Source organism: Drosophila melanogaster, chromosome 3R, assembly GCF_000001215.4.
Source record: "Drosophila melanogaster chromosome 3R".
NCBI lineage: Eukaryota > Metazoa > Arthropoda > Insecta > Diptera > Drosophilidae > Drosophila > Drosophila melanogaster.
The window spans coordinates 14,841,488-14,865,442 of record NT_033777.3 but is presented as its reverse complement, the minus strand read 5'-3'; the positions used below and the strand labels follow the sequence as shown (position 1 = coordinate 14,865,442).

General features: G+C 41.3%; 2 protein-coding genes across 6 annotated transcripts in view; one reads left to right on the top strand and one right to left on the bottom strand.

The window, feature by feature from the left end:
• Positions 1–23,955, top strand: part of btsz (bitesize) — a 71,397-nt gene that overhangs the window by 10,046 nt on the left and 37,396 nt on the right. For 3 of the 5 annotated variants that reach the window (NM_001014625.3, NM_001144584.3, NM_001260180.2), the window contains exon 1: positions 11,524–11,970. Coding sequence is in view for 2 of the 5 variants with exons in the window: in NM_001014622.3 (NP_001014622.3) it covers positions 5,605–6,134 (530 nt within the window). In the remaining 3 variants the exon portion in view is untranslated. Of the gene's footprint in view, positions 1–5,375; positions 6,135–11,523; positions 11,971–23,955 lie in introns of those variants that run through there. The other 2 variants (NM_001014622.3, NM_001275653.1) reach the window with 1 other exon arrangement.
• On the bottom strand, positions 18,706–20,400 carry CG3610 (uncharacterized protein). The gene has a single exon (NM_142139.1). It carries the CDS (start codon positions 20,234–20,236, stop codon positions 18,770–18,772), a length of 1,467 nt encoding a protein of 488 aa, NP_650396.1. The 5' UTR covers positions 20,237–20,400; the 3' UTR covers positions 18,706–18,769.

Genomic DNA, 23,955 nt, shown 5'->3' with positions numbered 1-23,955 from the left:
CATCTTCTGACCGCGTGTAGTCACCCGTTCCTTGCGCATTTATATATATGCGCATTTTTTCTTCTCACTTCTGATGAATTTCATATATGCTAAGTGGTTTGGGCTTTGCTTTGTGAAACATTGCTTTCGCACTTCCTGTATGGGAGGCTCTAATCTTGGCAACATAAACAATTTTTATGGGATTTTTCTTTCACGACGAGGGATTTTCTTAAAGTCATAATAAAAAGTTTAACTAATAAAATTCAATTAGGTAAAGAGTTTAGAGTAGTATGTGTTTTCACTTTGACTCAAACGAAACCGCAGCTAAATTCGAAATGGAAATGGCCGGAAGCAGTTGCACTACTTAAATATTTATGGCCGTAATTCGTATGTGAATTGCCTTCGATTTGTTGTCGCTGTGGATTTGCTCTTAGATGATTTTGGCTCCCTGCTTAAGCCCGTAAATAAGAGATTCAATAATTAATGAGTGCATGTGGGTCATGGGATTGGTGCATACCCAGTCACGCAAGTGGCCACCGCAAACTACGGTTCCGCCTCCATTTTACTTAAACGTAAAAATCGGTTGCGGTTAGGTTTTTGGACTTAGCTCAGCAGTTCATTGACACAAAATCGATGTTCTAAATTTGAACTTGGTCTGAATTTGGTAGTCCCAAAAACTTGCCCGACGATCTATATTATTCACGGAATAATTTATAAGCGATTTTATGTAATTATTGCCATAGCTGGTTAGACTAGACTAGCAAAGTTGTCAGCTATAGAAGGCAGCGATATGACTAACTATCAAGCAAAGTTTTAATAAGCATTCATTTTAAACTATTTTCTTGTTCCGAGTTGCACAGCTTGACGTATCCTAAAACTTAGTTCAAGTGTGTGCTTGTAGCGAACATTATTCTTGAAAATTTGTATTCTTATATAGATGAATTTATATAGATACATTTACTTAAATGGGAAACATATTGCCAATGAAGCATCGTCTACACATTACATTGAGTCAATGTTGTCATGACTTAATAAGATTATTATGACCACAGTTTTATAAGCATAAGAGGCTTAACTGCCAGTGGTAATCCTTGGGCTTGAGCCATCTGTGCCGAAAAACAAATGACTTCTCACTTGTCACAGAGTTTGCCTGGCATTTCTCCCGGAAAGCCCATTTTCCAGCTGCCTTTGGACCCTCCAAGGAGTAGTCAATGTTGTGAACCAGAGAGACAACCTTGTCGACAAGCACTTGACACCAACAAGTTAGACGCTTAATGTTCATACGTACATAGGTACTGGGGGTGTAACAAGACTTTCCCCCACTTTCCCACCCCCTGCAGTCAAGCTTAACGCTTATTTTATAGTAATATATGCCACCACACCCCTGTAAGACGGGCAAAGAGGCGTTTCTGGGACACGGTGCTAGGACTACTCACTCCTCCACGGCAGCTCATATCTATCTGTGTTCCACGGACTTTTTGTGTATTCGCTTATGCGACACTTTGACATTGATTGCGCTATGTGTGCGCTCGATTCTGGTGTCGACCCGGCCAATGAGCCACTTAGTCAGCCCTGTGAAATGGTTTCAGCACAAAAGTGTTGCCAAAAAAAATGAAGAAAAATGTCCCATACATTTGGGGTAAACTGGATAAGCATTTAAATAAATTATCCGCCATTGAAATCTAATTGAGCAATAAATATTGCGTTTTAAGCAAACTAGAGCCTCTCATTCATTGCTTTTCACTTTAAATAGGTAAGTCTTTTTTTTTTTATTTTATATTTTTCACATTGTCCCACATTCGGTGACATGGGAAGACCTAAGAGCGTGTGCCGCCAGCTCGAAAGTCCTAGAATCCCGATTCTTTGTTTGTTCTCCCCGTTGGCAGACTGTTGCATATTTATCTTTGATGTAACAGACAGTCTAGCAGTATCCTTCGACATGTCATGGCTTCCCTTTTGTGCGCTCCGCATTCGGGGAAGTTGACTTTGACCCTGGATTGTCTACTGTTTGCTCAGATTGTGACCTCTCCACCGAGTTGTTTGATAATGACAGTGAAATATTGAATGGCAGATGCTGTTTGTTGCTTTCGTCCTGTTTTTGGTTATTCATGACGTGTCGCTGTGTTGCAGTTCGAACGTTTTATGCTTGGTCAACGTGACGTATGTGCAATGTGCATATTAATCTCTCATCTATCCGTACGAAACCAAACGAGAACGGCACACAGCCATTAGCCGGATGAAACATCACGGTATTCCTGTGGCATCCTTGTCTCAATATTGATTGTCGTTGGTCTAAGTCAAATTCAATTACCAGGATCGAGCTGCGTATTCCGGAAGCTCTCTCCTTTGTCTGTCAAGTCAATGGATTTTCCCTTCCTAAAATAGTCGTTGCCTGGCATCCCGGCACATTTGGAATTCGGTATTGGGACCTGCTTCACAAGAGGCATCCTTATCCTTAGCCCCTGGCTGGTTTATGTGGATGTGTTTGTGTGCAGAGGCGGATAATACGTATCCAGATCCTTTGCACATTACGAATTACGCAACGACGGCACATGCATCATTAAAAATTCAGCAAGTGTAAATTAAAAAAAAGAGCCATACACAACGTCACCAGCCTGCACGTAGGTGCATCTCTTTTTCTTTCCATTTAGTTTCTGATGCCTTCAATGGGAAAACGTGCTGTGAGGTATAACGAATCTACAACTGTGGTCAATGTAGTAACACTGAAAATAGTAACAAATTTATTATATCTTATTATATCTTAAATACGAGAAAATTTCAAACTTAATGCTTAGCAATGTTATTTAGAGGCTGTTTAAATTGAAAATATAAGACTTCTGTGCAGTTTCCATTTGGTAGCCCTACACTGTGCAACAAGAATTTAAGACGAGCCAGGTGGCAGCATGAAATGCTTAATTACATTTTCACTGCACGCAGTCGGGCGTCAGTTGTGCACATGCGATGCATCCATCATGGGGATTCAGGATATTGGTGGACGAGATCCGAAGGATTCTCATCTTCTAAGCAGCGTCAGCATGGCACAATTGATGCCCTCCTGCCATATCGCATGTCTTTAGTCCTGTCTGCCTGCTTGGCTGTCAGTCAGCCGGTTAGTAGGTTCGCGGATATACGCATGCACAGAAAGAAAAAATCCTAATAATAAGCACAAAAATAAGAAAAATCTGACATTTATGTCACATGAATTAAAGTATGATATATGTTCCCATTAATGGAAATCTTTCAGAATGAAGCCCACTTCTCAGTTTAAGGACATTAAAAGCTGTCCCTCATATAGTATATGTACAAATAAACATATTTTCCTGTGTTTTCCCCGTAACTTTATGACATTTTCAATTTTCCGTTTTATTTTTTCCATTTGCACCTACGCCACCTGAAATGAGCGCTTTTGTCAGCAATGCCGGAAGGCGTCTTAGCGAGCGTGTGTGTGTATGTGGGTGAGTGTGTGTTTATGTGTGGCACTCGTGAAGTCGATAAAACTGTTGGACTTTGCATGCCGGCCTGCCTCGCTGCTCCCGCCAGCTCCTTGCCAATCAAGTCTCGCTTTTGTCCTTTTCTGGGCCGCCACAGTGAAACTGTCATTGTCATTTAAATGTCTTTTGACTGTTGCTGTTGCGCTGCTCACATGCCCACGCAAACACACACGCTCACATACAATAGGGCCAACTATTCAGAGAAATTAAATTGAACATGAAGGACTGTGCCTTTTGTTTAAACACCGCCACGAGGACCACTAGAGTCAACCCACCTGGATGACAGTAACAGGTGGCAGTGCCGTCGACAAGTGGCCAAAAAGCAGTGATGGGGATCGTTGCTCTCTTCAGCACTGTAGCTTATATATAAATATATTTATCAAAAATAAAATATAATAGATTCCGGGCGTATTTACTTAACTTAATTATTTATGTTGTAAAAATCACACAATAAAAACTTAGTCTGGCAAAAGCTGCTCGTAGATGAAATTTTCAGGAGCTCAGCTTAGTGATATAGCTTAGCTTAGTGATACAAAAAATAATTAAATATTGAAGAACAACTGGTAAAAGGTATTAAAATAAAAAGATATGGTTTTGCTTTGCATACAGATTTTAAAATGCATACAATTTGTATAGTTATACAACAGATTGGCAAATATAAACGTTTACTGACTATTCACCTTTTTTTTTACATATGGAAATCAACCATTTAGGCTTAAACAAATAGTATATATACATCATTTAATTGATTAATTGATATGTTATATTGCGTTAAAACCGTAAATAATAGTTGAATACACATCATTTAATTGGACTGCCGTTCGTTAAACGCCTAATTAGTTTATTGACACCTTCATTAGCCAGTTATTTACTATGTTCCGACTGTAGTATTTCGAGTGAATTCTCATTGAATTGGCTTTGGAATTAAGTTTGAGGTCTTAGTTTATTGAGGCTTTCATCTTAATGGATTTTTGGAGCAGTGGCTGGCAAACAGTTTGCCAAAGTAATTCGATTTTAATGGTTACCCAAACATTGCCACCTTATCAAATACAAATCGTGTGTACACACACGTTTACCCTTGCCTGAAAGTTGTACTTGTATCTAAAATCTACACTCAAAGCGTATATTTCTGCGTTTGTTACCACCACAAATCCACATAATCCACATATATGTACTTACGTAAACGAGCATATCGACATTTGTATGGTTTACGGTGTGGGGGGGGGGGGGGGGGTTTCCTGTGTGTGTGACACGCCGATGTGTTCAATATTCAATTAATCATCTCGTGTATTTATGGCTTATACAGCACGGTGAAAAACTGGGTCACCACCGGATAATTCGTGATCCTGGACAGGAGCTGATAGAAACCGACTTAATAATGGCAAGTGACAAAATCGGAATGATGAAATATTGATACGTTGCCAAAAATTCTACTTTCCCCATCGTTTAACAACGTCTTTAGAAGCTTTTAGTTTTTAGCTAGATTGAAAGAGGTTTTAGGAGCAGTTTTGGCTTTATTATTTTAGTCTAGTGGTTTCTTCCGCTTAGCATATTCAAGCTTAATAAATTTTCCGAAAATGGCCAACATATATATATGTTACATTTAAACTTTCGTTCCTTTTTCTGCTCTTTCAATGAATTTGATTTAATTGTAGTGGATTTTTGGCCGCATAACCAGAATAAATAAACTGAAAATATGAACAGGGAATTGTAGGGGCAGATCCCCTGAAGTATGCTACGTTTTTGGCCATCCATTGCGGCGGCTATTGAACATTTTAATTGGCAGTTTGAAGAGGAGGGCTAGTATCTACTGCTATTTCGGTCCAATTTATGCACTATATTCTCTCGAGTGGAATTTGCAGAATATTCACGGAGAAATGTTTTTTTTTTTTTTATATTTTACAGGTATCAATTTGCCCACCGGCAGGATGATGCGCATTTCGGCCGCAAAGCAGCATAAAATTAAAATCAAATTTTAGGGCAAACAGCGGCGAGGGACTAGCAACTCACAGTTCGAAATTAAAAAGTCACATTTCAAACTCGCGGCCATATCCCTCTATTTGCATACACCGCCATCCCTTGGATACAAACCGAATCTGGAATTGCAGTTGTCCCATTGGCAAATCGGTGTAGCATGTCAAGTGGACGAAGCGCCCGCCTCCCCGCCACGCCCACCCAGACCGCGAACAACAAACATAGGGCAGCAGCAGCCGCAGCAGCAGTAGCAGCAGCAGCAGCAGTTGCCGCCGGAGAGCCCAACAGCAACAGCATGTTGCAGTACGGCGGCAGCAACACGAGTGCCACAGTGCCGACCACAGTGAGCACCGCATCTGCAGCATCTGCCCTGGGAATGGGCGTAACCGGGGGCGGCATGGGCGGCGGCATGAACATGGCCATGGGAATGGGCATGGTCGGCGGCATGGGTGGCATGGGAATGGGTGGCGGGATGGCACCGTACAATTTGCACGGCTCCACCATGGGCAGCAGTTGCGAGTCGACGAGCGTGGAACGCATTCCGGTGGACACCATCGATGCACTGGGTCCGGAACTGGCGGTGGCCACATCCCAGGTCCTCGAAAATCTATCCGAGAACGAGCGCAAAATGATCATCGAGGTGCTCAACAGAGACGAGTCGGTGAGGCAGAGAGATGCCACTAGAATGATGTAAGTGATGATTAACTTGATTTATTAAAGATTATTTTAGAAGAGAGTCCTTCGGTGAAAGGGTGATGCAAACAAGCTTTATGGTGAAAAATATTTGAACTTTTCTGAACTTAATATACAAGGTAGCTAATTGTATATCATTTTTAAAGGAAGCCAAGTTTAGTATCAGACTCTTGAATGTTAGAGCCACATATATCGACCGAACGAAATCTTATTTTATCAACTTTCAATTCAAATGTTCATTGGATATTCAAATAGTTTTGCGTCAATGTAAGCAACATCGCACCCCAACTGTTTTCACTGATTAGCTTATTTTTTGCGCAGTCAGCAACGAAAGTGTCGCATTTTGCCCGCACCGAAGGACTTTTTTATTCGATCTGCTCTACTTTCCTTTGTAATTTTGTAAGTTAAATCGAAACTCGCCTTAGAGCCGAGCTGTCTTACTGCACTTTTTCAACTTACTAAGTCAGATATTTCTCTCTTTGCAAACTCTTCTCCGCCTCTCCCTTGCTTTCCTAATTAAATGTGCCACAATGAAAGAAGTTTTTTGGCAGACAATGCACTTGCTTTTGCCACTCGAACTGCAGCGCTAATGCACTTGGAACAAGCTTTTTATTAACTGCAAAAAAAAAAAAGAATGGTAGCGCCGAGCGGCAATCCCCTCGGAAAACGCACGTATCGCACATTTGGAGACCGTAATTTATGGCTCGACCTTTTGCGGTGCCACAGCTCCGAGCTTCGAGCTCCGTACTCCGTGGTCCACAGTTCCTTTTTACACTGGGATAAGCCCATCGGTACACGTATGCTATAGCTTACCTGCAGGCAGATGGCCGACAAATCACGCGCGTCTGCCACCGGCGAACATCCCAGTCATCCAGTCTGTTAGTCCCACCAGGTTCGCCATCGCCAGCCGGGTGCTCTAAATTGATATGCGCGGAAAATTGTTGCCATTTTTTGGGGGCAGGCGCCTTTTTGTTAAACGTATTTACAGTGAAGGTTCGATTAGGAGTGCCTATACGATTATTCGTTAATGATTCCTATGGCATTTACTTCATTTAGATATCTACTTTCAAACAGAATTTCCTTCATCGAAAAAAACCATAATAATTGGCAGCTTTCGATGGATATAATATTTTATCTCCTGCTAGTTCAAAGTAGGGACTATTCACTCCGTTGAATATATAGTTAAATGGGAATTAAATTGTGGACCAAATGAGGTGCTCGTTCGCCGGGGGAGCATTCACTGTACTTAACGGCATCCCTTTCCGCGGGGTAAGAATCTCTCCATTCAGCTAAGTTCCCCCATCTGCATTTCAATTTCTTGGGGCATACTCTCGTCCTCGTACTGGCTGGTGTATTTCGTGACCCTGGCTGGATTGTTTGTTGTTCTAGTTCCAGAGCTTTTCCACCCGCTTTTAATGCGTCGTTCGCCGAAAAGGGAACAGGTGGGGCAAGGTCGGGAAGGTGGGCGATGGGTGGTGGATGGGATCCGAGTTTTATGCTGCATTGGCATTCAAATAACTGGAAAGTGTTTTCATTGTCACGCCGACGCTGCCGCAAAATGGAAAGCATTTTATTGTCCTCTTTTCTTCTGGTGCGACATTCGTTGACAGTACTCGTACACGTTTTCGCTTTTAGACAATTATTTTTAAGGCCTACGAATCGATACAATGAGTTCAGTTTACCATGACGACATTGCCAGACCTTAAGCCTTGACACTGCTCAGTTTCTTGGCCGTGTTTCAAACAACTCTGAAATGTGGGAAAATTTATTGATGACAACAAAATTTATTTTCCTGGCCATACAAATTTCCTATAAAATCATTAATTTTGGTAAACAATCGAACGATATATTTCGCATTCTTTAAATTGAATTTCCTCTGAAAACGAATTAATTTTTTGCGAAACAATGTTGATGGGACGCCAGCTTTCCTGGTGCATAATTAATTATTTTTATGATATATTACGTAATGCAATCACAGCAAAAAGGCATTAAAAATTTATGAGGGTCATTAATGAGTCGACGTGCTTTGGCAACTTATATTGAGTACTTGCTCCTTTTGGCCAACTTAGTACACTTTAATGACGGTTTTGTTGCGGCCATCATATAAACATATAAGCGGTTCCATTGGCCTTGCCGGCTCAAGTAATCTAAACACATAAATCCCTTCCGCCGGCAACAAAGTTGGCGCCCTCCCCATTCGATTCCTTTCGTTGGTTGGCCTGGCTCATTTGGCGGGTGTTGCGCCTTACAGTCGCCTCTGATTGCTTAATCATGTTGGCCACTGTTGGGGCGGAAATAGCTAAATTGAAAAGCGCCATTGGAGATTGGCAGCGGGCGCAAGGCGAAAGGAAGTGCCTGTCGCCCAGCAGGTCACATGTGGCAGGTCCTGCGATGTCCTTTATGCCTTCAACCCGTGGGTGGACATCGATCCAGTTGGGGCAGCAATTGATGAAAGCATTCCCATTAAGCCAACTAAGTCCACCGTTCTATAGAAATGTAAAATGCCAAATGTCAAAGGGGCTGTAGTAGCCCCACACCTAAAGTTTGGATTATGCAAAAAAACCTCATTATGTGACCGTTTATTCTGCACTTATTACCATCGTATATATACATTATATTTAATAATATACTAGGAAATACTTGTACTTGTAATGAGACAATGAACGAACTTGTAATATTGTGCTACTACAGATTTATGGAAATTACAACTTTAATTTAATTGAAGGTTTAACTGGTTAAGTTATCCTTGGTGCCTTTACATCTTTGCTATAAGAACTATATATAAAACCATTTTAACATTAAGCATATTATTATACATAGCTTTTAATTTCGGGAAGTCTGGAAATCCCAGACTAAGAATTCCTCTTTAAGATACATTTATTGTGAAATTTAAATGCAGTGGCCCCAAGATGGCAGCATCAGCACACTTACTTCATTTCCGCTAACAAACACACTTGCACAGTGAGCAAATACTGGCACGAATACTGGCACAAATGAAGGAACGGAATGGGGGACCGGGGAATACACATTCATCTAGCTAATAACACTGATAATGTTGGTAATACTTGTTGAGTAAATTAAATCTAATGGAGCGCTCGTTCATCATTCGCCGGCAGAGGGAACTTAATTAAATGTTTTGTTGGCCGCATTCGAAACGCTCCGATATTCGACGCGAAAGCTGCACAGAAGTTCTTCTGAATGTTTTTACATATTCGTTTAAGAATAAAATACTTTCTGTAGCTTACATTGCTTTAAAAGCTATTTTTTTAGATGTCATTAATTAAAGTGCATTTCATTGCATAAAATGTACACTCATTATTTCTGCCATTGAAATAAAATCTAGACTGTGATAAAACTTAATCTGATAACAGTGATTAAACCTATCTCAAGGAAAGCAGGTCAGCAAAAAGTTATCTCACCGCAAAAAGTGTTCAGTCTAAAGCACGATAAAAAAAATCATCTCTGCATTGCTGAATATATACACCATTACTTTAATGTGCTTTAATAAATGCAAAACACTCCCATTTTTTTATGTGTATAGTGACAGAGCTCCACGGCCGAGGGCCCAACTACTTTGACTTGTTGCGCCGCAGAATTTCTGGATTTTCGCCTTTTGCCGTTGCTTAGCCTTGGCTTTATGCTTCGCGTTCTGGCCTTAGCATTTGGCTTGATAATGTCGTTGATTACTTTTAATTATAATCTTGCTGCTAGGCTACGCCAGCGAATCGCTGCTCATCTGGCGGGCGAACTTCCACTTCCCGGTGATGGCCATCAAAAAGTGAACTGAAAACTTTGGCTCAGTCAGCGAAAGAGGCCTGTGAAAGCCCTCAGTTACCATGGCTGGCATCGCTGTATACTTTTATTACACCTGGCTTTATGGGTTTGGTCATCAGCCGACTTAATTGGCCGCTTAACGCCCACTCATCGCCTGGGATCGACTCATTAGGTGACACCGAGTCCATTGACCGGCTCGAAGGAGCAAGAACTGCGTTGGATTCTGTGGCAGCGGCTTTGATTACACATCACCTGACACGGGTGTCCTGGAGCACCTGCAATTTAGATGTAAATTGAGGTGGGGTGCCAGGGGCAATTCTACTTGTAATTAACGCCACATATGCCAGATGTTTTGTAACGCAAACAATGGCCCTGGGGCCAGTAGGCATTCCCAAAGCGCATGGCCAGCATTAATTAAATATACTCTTAAAATGCTATTCAACAACTATGATATTTGTCAGTGCCGCATGTCAACTATTAGTGGCCATTGTTATGGTTGTAACTGCACTCCAAATTCCACTGCACTCGGGGGCATGTGAAAATGTTTGCTGCACGAATTCACACGTTTGTGGACGGGAAAGAGTGAAATCGCACTCATATGTAGGCGGATATTGGACACTCTGCGAATGAAAACCGGAGAAGAACTTTTTGCCGACATCAAAAACTTTAATTCACTTAAAAAACTGCGAATATGAACGCAACTTTATCGCAATGCAATCCAAATATGTAGTCCGATCATTTCAAGATAATTTATGGCATGCCAAAAGGTTTTAAATATCAAATAGCTTAAGGATATTAGACATAGCACGCAATGTTTACGATAAGTAATATCTTCAGTAATTTAATTTAATAACAAACGAAAGCAAATAGTTTTGCTATCATTTTGTGGGTACATGTTTGCCTATTAATATTATAAACTCAATTATGCATACAAACAAGAAGTTTAAATGGCTTTGCTTTGACATATTTTTGCACTAATAGGCTTATCTACAGAGAATCATTGAATGTATTTTATGTGCTCAAATTTGTTCATTTCTTTCTAGCTGACTGATATGATAAGGAATTTAAGACAATATATTTCATTGGAACCTAAAAAAGTTCCACCACTTAAGTATATGACATGATAGCTTTTGAATTCACCTTAAGACCTAACTAATTTTGAAAATCAAAAGTTCAGCTTCTCCCGAATTTACTTTACTTTATTAGCGCATATACCCTTGCAGGGATCAAATTGCCGACGGGCAGTGTATAAATATGCACCTAAATGCATCCAGTTTGGGAAGTAAGTGCAATTCACGCGAATCCGGGCATCAAAAACCGAGGGAGAGTGAGAACGAGAACAATGCGCTTTTCCGAGTGGCTTTCTCATACGTAATTAAACTGATAGCGGGCGACGTCGCCGTCGAGCATTCGGCCTAATGATAATGCGAGAAGGGCGCCTCAGGTAGCAATATCTGAGTATCTGAGTAGCCGAGTATCTCAGTATCTCGGTTTCTGACCATCAGAGAGAGGGAGAGAGAGAGGGAGAAAGAGCCGCTTTCAACCTGTTGCTTTCAACCGCTGGCCGCGTTTCAATCTCAAATCCCACCGATCGACTTGGCAAACTGACTTTAGTCAACGAACGCGTCTCGAACCGAGCGAACGTCGTCGTTCCGTTCCGCTGTTGAAACATAAGATACATGTGTGCGTGTGTATCTGTGAGTGCGATGAGATTGCCGGTTTAAGATTTGTGTGATTTCATTCCGTCTACCTGTGCCTCCGAAGTGCTCCTCTTTGTGTGTCTTTTATTCGGTCTGATATCAGAATTATATACACACCAATACCAAACGTATGTATCTCGAAGATACCGCACGCAGCGACTGTAATCGCCATCGAACGGCGGTGTATGCAAAGTAGCAGCAACGAAAGCAACGAACCCAGCGAACTCCGAAAACGAATTGGATAATTTCTAAGCCAAACAACGCAGAATTTGGCGGATCTCCAAAGTTTGCACAAGCCATTTCTACGAACACAAGCGGTCAGGCGGCACTGGATACAAAAGTATCTCGCAACCACTAAGGTAAAGAATATAATAATCAAAGAACAAATTTAATCTGGGCTTAAGAAAGTTCTGTTCGAGCTATGGGTATTTACAAACGTCTACATACTCATATCTTTATATGGTTATATGGTTCAATCATGGCAGAACAATTGAACCAAATATAAGTGATCCCTTTGGAATCATAGACTTTGGTTCTCAGGAACGCGAAGTTTTTCTGATTTAATCCGTTATCTCCTGGACTTTGATATAAAAGTGTGTATATTTTCTTTAAACTGCACACATCAACATGGGTAGAAGCTTTCTCTCTTTGGTTATACAAGCGATTGTAATTGCTTTCTTCACAGCTTAAAGATGGGGCTTGCACAGGAGGAATCCGCAACCGGGCTCTGATTATTTTAACGGTTTATAAATTTAATTAAGCTGCGGAGTCAAAGAACAAAGAATCAGCGTCACCGCAAAGGTACAAGATACTTAACTGTCTCCTTGTTTTTTCCCCGGACATTTCGACCCGTCGTTTCTGTTTTTATATCTGTAGCTGTAAGAGTATATGTACTATATATGTGTCTCTTGAGGGGCACATTGTGAACACACAGCTCACGCGTGTGTGGATGCACCCACTCCGCCCGAGGAACTTGTATCTTGCAGATACTTTTCTGTTTTCTGCTTTATTTTTCCCCAACCAGCCCTCGTCTGGTCTTGTTGTTTACCTTTTCTTGCTGCAAGCTCAGCTTAATTCTTATGCACGTCTGAGACTTTTTGATGTTTGCATAGCAGCCGCCGTGACATCGCCGAAGATTCCCCACCATTACCATTACCAAGTTCAATTTACGTTTGGAACTGGAGCTCGATTCGCAACGCGACCATGGCGATGCGGGAATTACGAGTTTGAGGAGCAATAACATTTGCTTTCAACTCGGGCCTGGCATGACTAATTCACCGCAGCAACAATGACAAATAGGACAGGTATCTGTTGGATACAGCAGTGTATCTTGTAGGTGTGAAGTGATTTGAGGGCGTTCTCGAACAATAGTCGTCAATGTTGTCAATAGAAAAGAGACTATGTAACACTTGCCCTCTGAATATCGCACAAAATAGATGCATTTCAAAAGTTCCGCTTTATTTCTCATACCTTAAAAGTAATATTTATAAAGCGACACGGGGGGATGCAATGGCTTAGAAAACCATTAAAGTGTTAATCAGAAGCTTAATATTTAATTGTCAAAATTCCATGACCCTCAATTCAATAAAGACACACCTATTTATAAAAAGTATCCAAGTAAATCTGAGGGCGTTCTCAAACAAAAGTCTTCAAGCTTGTCAATGATGTGGACTGAAAAGATTTCCCTAAGCGTGACAGACAAAGGCACGTATTAATCATATTCCACAGATACTTTAAATGCTGGTTTAAAACCACAAAGCAAAATGATTGGATACGAAACGTACTCAACGCGCCTAATCATATGATTTCACAGTGTTACTTCATAGCAACAAAAAAAAGCAACTAAAGATATACATATGTAATTTAATAATTTAATTTAATTTGGCCTATGGTAAATATTTGTTCTAATTTCCGTCCTATGATGAGGTGAAAAACGTGTTTCCGAGAGGTTTTTAAAATACCTATTCATTTAAATAAACAAACCATCCATATGTGATAAAGATACTTAAGATAAGTGGTTCAGCACGTACTAAAGTATCTTGTAGGTGTGAAGAGGGTGTGTTTAGCTCGTAAAAGATCGTGTTGAGCAAAGCGAACTGAAAAGAGATTATTATACTATCATTAATCATAATACCAACAAATTTCCTTATATATTTACACCATTTGATTTAAATAATACATTTTTAATGCAACGAAAAGGTGTTTAAGGCCCATTCCAAACACCTAACACTACAAATAAAGTCTCGTTTAAATCTAATGGCACTTTATCCTAAAAATACATGTAGTTGCATTAGGTATTCCTCCCACACTCCAATCGCATTAGCTGATTTCAAGAGACACGTTTAACAAGAACTTGAGTCACCTGTGTGGAAAAGTTGCCCTCACTAAGTAAGACGTATGTATCTCGCATTTCTGTCTGTCGGCAGCCAGATGAGTTTAATTAGCACTTTGCGGCATGGCCATAATAAATTTCAAAAATTCTTGACTTTCGACTTGACACTGATTTTTTTTTTTTTCAGAATGCTAATGGTTTTTTCACATGCTAGTTGTGGAATAAACGTACATATAACGTACATTTACTTTTGTCTTCTGCTCGGCGATAAGGTTGAAATGAGCTAAGTTGCGAGCGCTTATCAGATGCGCCGTACAATTAAAGCACACTTGCTGAACTTATTTATGTGCCCAAGATCCAAATATTTGGGCATTATGTCATGTGTATGCCGTGGAATTGTGGATAAGGAGCTTGACAGTTTTCCAGATAAGTTGCGGTGCATTGACCAGGGAGCTGTGAACCCTGGCCGCTGCACGAGGTAATTGGAGATTTTCCATCAACTCTGACTTTGGGCCACCTTTTGGGGGGGCCACGCCTCTTCCCTCATTAATCATTCATAAATATTCATTCCAAGCTACGCCCCCTTTCGTCGGTCCGAAAAACATTTATCATTATCATTTCGCCAGCTTCCTTAATTTTCCATCTTGTTTGCTTGTCGGCCTTTTTCTATTTCCGCTGCAAACATGGAATATCTTTTAGAAGTTCGGCTGAGCATTTTTCCAGCCGCAGAAACTTATTATAATTTATGCAAAAAACGGTGACAGTTATTGAGTTTAATAACGATATTTTTCTTTCTCTCCGCTCTTCGATGTATTTGCATTTTTATCGAAATGAAAACAGCTGCCACAACAGAGTAAGTTAGCTTTATGTGAGACATTTCTTGGCTTGGCTTTGGGTTGGGCTTTTGGCCGGTTAGATGTCTGGCCAGTGATAAACCCACATCAGAATAAGCTGGTCGCGAAAACAGTAATCAAGCTAAATCCAAATCGGGTTAACTGTCTTTTAACGAGTGTCATCAAAAGTGAACCCAAGTGAAGATGCCTCGCAAGATAAACTTATGAAAGTAAGGGCATAGAACGTGGTTAAAGGTTCATCGAATACCCTTGACTAGCTACTGACTTTAATTTCAAAGCGAGATTGGCCACGATTCGTTCATTATAATCCGACAGATCCGATGGTGCAATTATCTCATAGACATGCCAGAATAATTATAGGCAAATTAACGCTCTGGCTTTGGTCACAGAACCCAAATTGGTCAAATCACATTAAGCAGCGCAATTGAGCCGCCCGGCAGTCAAGCAAAATACACACATAATCAGAAACAAAAATCTGGCCAAAACAAGTCTGTCAATGGTTGCCGCCGACTTTGTTTTGTTTTCGCGTTTTTTGAGCTTGACAAATTCAATGGCCAAAATGGCTGTGAAACACTTTTGTGAATGTGACGGAAAAATCTGTAAACAAGCCGCAAAATGGGGCTGATTTAAACAGTCATTGATACGATTATTTAGAACAATAATAGTTTAGTTGACTTTAGTAAAAGTGTAGTTACTAGCCTAGATTTCGCACAGAAAGTTGACATATACAGCATTCTATTTAAATTTAAATATATATATATTTCATAAATTTAAAGTAACATTTTTCTGACCGCCACTGTAAGTTTTTTGTTTCTAAAAGAATTCCCACATCGAAGGCGGTCAACGGAAATGCAATTGAAAACTTTAAGAGTTTCAATGAACTTTTTAGAATAAATGAATCAGAATCATTGAAATCAGTTCAGAAAATAAGTAGCAATGTGTTGGATTCTCATTCCTTGTTTTTTAGCTCAAGGCCCACAGATCGTAACAATTTTGTAGGGCATTAGCTTCGAAGTGGACCAAAGTGTGAGTTGTTATTGATTTGTTGGCAGTTGCTGTTACAATTATTATTGCGCACACTTTTCTTTCTCTATTTTTCAATATTTTTTATTTTTCGTAGCATCAGCTGGCTGCAATATGTCCCCGAATGGACTGAAATTCTTATTGAATGCCAGCCCAAGTCAAGTCGAGTGTGGAGCGTTTTATTTCATTTTGTTTCGCCAACGCCAACGGTCAGCGGTTGAAATGTTAGCTAGATATAATGGCCATAACAATGGCCATAAGCTGGCTAAAATTGAATTGTCTCTATCTGGTGTACGTGAGTGTATCTCGTATCTGACTGGGGCCAGTAAGCCACAGATGAATAAGCTTGAGCTGCACTTAACCATTTAATTATTGATTCGCACAGCCAACGGATACATTAGCTATCTAAAGGTAGAAGTTCAAATCTTACGAAATGTCGTCGGTTACAAGGGTTAACCGATAAAACTAAAGCAACTTTGTAATCTATTTGTTAAGCGCTTATTGTAACTCAACCAGGTCTGTATGGCAAATGTCACTTACATCCACTTACTAACTAATAATTATGAAAGGATCATAAGAAGTCCAGTAAGTTAAAATAAAAAAGGCTTTTAATACCTCTGCTAAAAAACCTTAATTACCTTAAATATAAGCAGATATTATTGTTATTATTATTACAGTTAAACCAAACACTACGTGTAACTTTATTTTCACTATTCCAGTGCGTCTGCTAAATGACCACAATAATTTTATTTATTTACTTACCATTATTATTCTCTATGGCGACATACCATGGATAGTGTCTGCTGCGGTCGCATTCGCTGGCTTTGCATTAAAAATAATTGTTTATTTATAGCAGTCGATTGGCTTGAAACCAGTTCGAATCGCAGCGTTAAGAAAGCACACAAACAAATCGCTGCCCCAAGGGCCATAATAATGGATCGCATATATTTACGGCAGCCAATGCTGATATCATCTTTGGATAATTGCACGCAATTTTCACTCGGCGCCCACGTGATAATCGTGAGATATATGCTACTTCAGCCACTTCGACCGATATCTGTGGGCTGCATTTTGCGTGGGCTTTTAGATCAAGAGTCCGCTTTTAAATGGAAGTGGCTGATGGCATTTTATAACCACCAAAAGTAATTTTTATGAGCATCTATTTCCCCCGTTTGTCTTTCGGCATTGGGCACATTAGTATGCAATGCCACTGCATTTTCCGTGTCAAGCATATGCGTATACTGGCTGCCAACCTGACTTATTTCCACCCGCCAGCCAACCGAGCTAGCAAGCCAAACCTACGAGCCATGTTAACGACATTGCATTTCCTTCATTTTCCTTAGCATTTCCATTTTCCATTCCCAGCATGGCAAGCAAACAGCTAACAACAACCCACTTCTCGGGCCTTTTATTGCTTTGTTCTCCGACTCGCATTCAATGTCTCAGAGCCTGTCTTTCATTGTTCCCTTTTTTGGTCTGCCTCTGCAGAGAGGAAAAAGTCATAAATAATAAATAAATGCATATTCTATATTACAATTTTAGTCACAATAATTAAGGGAAGATCAGTGCAACTCTCATGTCAAGGCAGCATATTAGGATAACCCAGAATGATGAGGTGTAGCTTAAAATTAATAATTTAATTTAATGTATAAAATGTTTATTGGCCTAGGCTTTATTTACCAACCCATTTTCTCTCAATGTTCCCCCTTTCTGGGTTGGCTTGAAAATGGGGCCCCCAGATGATTGTTGTGGCATGAATACGTTGGAGGAAAGGTTCTTCGATTCGAGTGACCAACGAAGCAGAATCAGCTCAATTACTCAACTTTTGCAGATCTCGTTTCCAATTTCATAGCAATGCAAACACATTTGCAGCCACACGACGACTCAACTCCTATTAGAGCCAGTAACGCTCTTCCAGGTGGAAGAGCTGCAGACACGCCTGTGCACACAACTTCACATCTTTTTGGCCAACTTGAAGATCTGGCCCAAAAAAAAAGTTTCGGCATAAAAAGTTTGCCAACCAAGCTGCTCCTCTATGACCAGACCAGAGTCGAAAAGACAAAACAACCTCACACCATTCAGCAGACTTAAGTTGAAACAGAAACTGGGTTGTGATTGTGCTGGTCGCTTCTATAAGTCTGCACTGAAAGAAACCAAGCATTGATCTAACAAGAATTTCCCTAATTTCCTGGTTAGTACAACTAGCATGTTTCATTTTAATAGTATGACTACAGTTTATAGAACTAGTTGAGCTCGCAGCACCCAAAAAGAGTTTCTTTCGATAGTTTACAGTGTACTGAAAGCATAAATATATCTTTTTTTCTGCACATTGAAGCTGAAACTTGGAGCCAAAGTTATTGCCAGGGAAAGTTTCCGCAGGTCGTCAAGAGAGTGCTCCAAAATGGTTGCCAAAAAACTGACTTTGCCAACATTCTTGAGCCTTCTTCGCCAGCCAGTTATGAAATATAAACCTGTCTCCTCCGGCAGCCGGCTAATGAGTCCAGAAATGGAAAGTAAAGGAAATGTATGTAAGCCCGGTTTCAAAGTGCACTTACGCTCCCATCTGCGTGCGTTCGAACCGTATTATTGTAAACAAATTTCCAGCTGCAATGTCGGTAAACCGGTTGCTCGAGTACGAAACCTGGAAACCTGACCTGCTGCAAAAGCTTGGCCAAAGAATGGATAAGAAAGTGAATTTCATTTGCCATCCCGGCAGCGCCAGCAAAGTCTATTTAAAAGTGCAGAGCAGCAAAATGGAAAATTAAGCACATCCTGTGCCAGTGGGCTGCTTCACATGAGGTAGTATACTTGATAAATAATAGCCAACATCCAGGGGGGCGTAGGTTTAATAATAACCCGAAGAAAAAAACAAAAAGTACTTTTTTGTATTTTTTGTTTCTACAAGCCTTAATACGGGCATCTAGCGCGTATTAAATGAAAACTCATTAACTACTTCTTAAGGTTTAAAGACTTGATCTCCTCTTCGGTGAGAATGGATTTCTTGAGCGCTGAAAGAACTTCAGGTGGCTGCTTGGAGAGCAGCTTCATCCGCTCAATAGCCACAAGCTCATCCTGGCGATTCTGTTGGTTGTAGACCTCCTGTACAATGTCAACCACCTCCTGGGCAGCGGCTTTCCTGTTATTCTTGGCCTCCACGACCATGTGGGCCATGTCCTGGTAGCATTGGACATCCAAGCGCCGGGTGTTCTCCCGCTGGGCCACTTGCATTCGATACTGTCGTTCGCCGAAGCACATGGGATCCTTGGGCATGACCAGGGCATCCTGCACACCCTTATCTCGGAAGAACTTCTGCTCTTCCCGCTGGCTGAGGAGCTGTTCGCGAATCTCCTGCTTCTTGGCCATTTTGGTTCTAGCCTGTTCCAAGGCCTTCGCGTTCTCCTTGGCCTTGTGCTCGCGGATTAGCAGACTGGTGATGACTTGATCTCGGGACTCCAGATCGTGCTTGATCTGGCTGAGCTGGAAGCCCAGCCGAGCGGCATTAATGTCCCTGGCCTCGATCTCATCAAGGCGTCGTTTCCGTGCCTTTGACACATAGGCCGCCGTAACGGGTCCCAGGGCATCAAGGAGTCCTCTCTCGGGCTTATTCTTTTGGGCCAGAGCGTAGGCCTCGCGGGTTTGCTTCAACATGGCTGCCGATTGGTCTAGGGATTCGAGGAGCACCTTGCGCTGCTGCGCCTTTGTAACTGCATCCTTTAGGATTCCCTGCTCCACTATCTCCTTGCATTCCTTTAGCTCTTGACGACCCTCGGCCACAGCTATTCGATGATCTTGTATCCGCTTGGTACGCCCCTCGGTAATCTGGGCCATTAGATCTCTACGAAACACGGCTGCCTTCTGAGCCCTTCTTTGCTTCTCCTCCTTCAGCTCCTTTTCCACGGCTCGCTGTTCCGCCAAAGCTTCGGCCCGCTCCCGCTGCTTATCTTCCACCGTTTGTTTGATATTGTTGGTGATCTTGTTCTTGACAGCCAACGCTGTGTGGGCACGGGCCACTTCCATCTCGAGATCCCTCAAATTTTCCACATTGCGATGAAGTTGAAGGCATCTACTGGCCTCCACCTGCTGGCGAGCCAGTTCCCTTGCTACACCGAGGGTGACATCCACATCGGTTTGCTCCTTCCGTTGGCGCGGATGCAGGTGACTGTTGAGCATGGCGGCCACTTCGTCCACCTGGTGTTTGACCATTCGGAACAATGAGCTCTCCGCGACAGACGACTGTGTAAGAATGCGGCACACATCCTTATCAGAAACACAGTCGTCCTCGCCCTTCGGCATTGGTTTGAACTCGGTCAGAAGATTCGGTACGGGCTCCTGGGAGGCGGTGGCAAAAATCGAGGCTCCCGGTTCATCCCAGACAATATGGCCAACGCGATCCGACTCCGGTTGGAGATTTTCCATCGTGGTTCAAGAAAACAAACCACTTCCTTTTAAAGAAATTACTTAGGAAAATTTAACTGGGAATGAAATATGTGATATGTCAAGGCGTTTTGAGTGGTATTAGTTCACTCAAAATGTTTTTTTTTTGTGCTAGTAACCTAACGAAATCTACTGACTAACTGAAGACTGCTAGAAAATTTTCAGATATTAAAAAACGACAGTTTTCAGCTGGATAAATAAGTTTAGAAAATAATATTCAGGTTAATTCAAATTACAAGTATGTTATGAAGAATTAAGTGAAACAGATAAGAGCTGGCTAATATTTTTAAGCTGCGAATATAAAGCCACTTTTCTTGATTTTCTGTCATTGACAGAATCTGTCAATTGCCCACGATTACAGAATGTTCCCTTTATATCGGTAAGTTAGCTTACCGTAATTGAAAGCCTGTCCTTCCGTAATTTCAAATTACTTCCTCTGTGAGATTCTGGAAAGGCATTGTAGCTTTATGCAACTACTTTTCCTGAAGCTCAGAAACATGCACTCTACTGTGGGCTGTCTGTGGAGGTCTGTGTGGACTTCCAGTGGATTAGCATATTTGAGTGGGTTCTGGGCCAAGAGGCCAAGAGATCTCTCTCTCTCTCTCACCTACTGCATGGCCGCATTGGGAGCCACAAGCTCGACGGGGGCCAACTTAATGGGGATATGTGCATCAAAGTAAGGCTCAAGTGCTTCCCTTGCGAGCGCGTTGTTGCCCCGACTATTGGCTATATATACCTTTGAATTTGCATACGAATTTGTATGGAAAATCACAACCGAGCTAAACGATTGAGTTTCTGAGCTCGAATGCATTGCACTCAATAGAAATAATATTTCTCCTGAATTTAAAACAGCTATTGAGCTAAAAAGGTATTTAAATAAAAGTCAATTATTTACAGAATACTGAGTATATTGGAAAATAAGATAAAACCAATTATAATTTGTTCACAATTGCAATCAAACATTTTCAACATACGTATATTTAGAATTATAAACTATGGTAGACGTTCTAGAGCGATCTGTCGAGGATTTTTATCGTCTGGCTTCCATAATTTATATATAGTTATCTAACTGCTGAGCGCTGGTTAAATGCTGCCCTGTCATCGCCGTCTTCATCATCATCGTAATCATTGGAGGCAGAAAAGAGCGGAGCTCTCCCAGACCATCAGTCACTGTCCACGACAGAAGCTCATTGGCGGAGTCTCTGTGGCAGGAGGGGATTGAGTTCGTGGCGGGGGGGCATGGGGAATGGGACATGAGTAGCTCCAGTAGCAGCTGCAGCTTCCGAAGGCACTTTCCTCGACGCATTTGTTGGCTGTCCATGGTTTTTGCCGACCAGGGTCCGGATAACCTTTCCATTTTACAACTGTCAACGGCGCAGCGAACGCGATTTGCCAGCGGTTTGTTTTATTTATTTGTTTTTTTTTTGTGCCCCCCCCCCCCCCCTTATTGCCATTTATATTTTCCTCCTGTTTTCCCCAGTGTCGTAATTACGCGTAAAGTTTTGTGCCTGCATTTGAAATTGTACGCAATTTTCCCCGAAAGTGTCAACGCATGTCGGGGCTTTAAAGTTTTGAAAAATGTTAATTTGTTGTCGTTGCTAATGCTGCATTGGGTTTTTCTCTTTTATTTTCCTTTAGCCGCCAATGCAGCTGCTGTTTGAGTTGAGTTCAGTTTTGTTTGTTTGTTGGTTGGTTGGCAATTCGAATCGAACGCGTCTGGCATTACATGACACTCATTATTGCACATTAAGTTGGATGGATGATGGAAAGTGGCGGTCCGACCCTATGAGACAGCAGAATCGCTGGACTGGGGGGGACAATAGAAAGCATTGTTGCTTACCTTAATTGATATAATAAGTATATCTGCCACTCGCACGGAAGTTCGGCATTAAGTCTTTAGCCAGGTCATCGTCAATTAATCAAACCATCTTCGGAGAGAAACTTGCCATGTCTGGTTCAACGAACTTTTCGCGGGGCTTTTCATTGGTATTTAACATTTATGTGTCTCGAATGTAAATGCTTAAAAAAAAGGAGAGGGTAGGGTTTTATTTAGATTTTAAATCAAGCTACATACTACCTACGTTAGGTTAGAAGTAGTGTCGAGATATTATTTCACCTGTAACATCCTTTGATATCTACTGATTTAGGGAACCCTTTTCAAGCGAAGGCAAGCCTTTCGCTATTTGTTGACCTGGAATGTCGGACAAGTGAGGAATGTACACAATGGCAAAGTGCTTGAATCGCCATGTACCGTGCATATATAGTGGTCATATAGGGTTTCTTGTATTCCACTGGGCAACCACATGAACGAAACTTTATCCCCTTGACCCTTTGGCCCCCGTGGCTAGTTCGAAGGCACTTGACTGCTGGATTTGTGCAGATGATTTTATTTTATTTATACACTTTAACTTTGAATCCATTTAATATTGAAATTTCTTCGTAACTTTAGACGGGACTATCAATAATTTCCGGAAAAAAGATGCAGGACGGCAGCAATACGGAAAAACTTTCAACTGCAAGTGGCAGACAGCTCAAGACAAAGTTTCAAGTGCAATTTTCATATAATTTCCATACAAACAAACAGACGGTTCACTTGGGGCACGACCTGAGGTCGCGTTTATGTTTTATTGAAAATGAAAATATCAATTTGCCTTTCAGGAATTTATTTGCTACTCATAGTTTCATGTTTTGGAGCTTCTTACAAAGCAGGAAAATTCTTATTAGGAAGTTGAAATGGAAATTTTTTGCACAGATGTTTCGTCTATTCAATGAATAAAAAATATCTATCTATTAATTCCATAAAAGGAACCATGAATAAATTGAAAATTCAGAAAATAATTTGTCTACGAAGACTAGGAAAACACTTAAACAAATCTATCAAATACATTTAGCTTATTGGTAGCCCGATGATAGATTTGTTAAGGAACAAAATCATTATGCAGGTCAGCAGATATTCCAGAGCACCTCATTTATTGTTAAATCTTGTTACTTCTTAAACCAGGAGAAGGCAATCCTCCGATTCATAAATTGTTGTGTGCTTTGTATGCTAACGTTATGCTTCTATGGATGTTTCTGGTTCAAGACACAGAATGAATTTTAATTAAATTGTGTTTATAAATAATGGCCTTTTTGCCCGGGCCTGCCAACAAATTGAGTTACATAATTATGCGCGGGCTGACTGCGGCGGTGGCCAGAAACCAGACTGGGGCGCAAAAAGGCCAACGGAGGCAATCAGTCAAACCCAAAACAGCGATACAAACAAGTGGGTTTCGGAGGGGCGGATGATATGCGAGGATGGGTAGAGAAGCATTTCATCGATATCAAAGTCTCGATGCTTACACACTTAATCGAATTTAGCGACAATTTTACCGAGTTTCCATTAGCCTGTTGTAATGGATGATTTTCCAATTACCGGTCGCCCTGCCACTTTCAGTTTGCCCCCTTCAGTATTTTCGGGTGATCACAGTGCGTATGGGTAATAGCAGCGGCAACAGCAAATGCGATGCCAATCGCACGCACATTCGTCATCCACACACACGAAACAGCCGTTCATTCTCTGGGCAAAATGCAAATCGATGGGGGCAATGTCAGGGTTTTTGTTTCCTTGTGGCTTTTGCCAAATTGCCCGCTTTCTTTGTTGCCCGGAGTTATGTTGATGTCGCTCCATCGAGCCGAACAGCCACATTTTGGCATTTCCGAAT

Bases quoted from the DNA above. Each gene is read 5' to 3' on its own strand.
- CG3610 (NM_142139.1), bottom strand. From the start codon at position 20,236: ATGGAAAATCTCCAACCGGAGTCGGATCGCGTTGGCCATATTGTCTGG.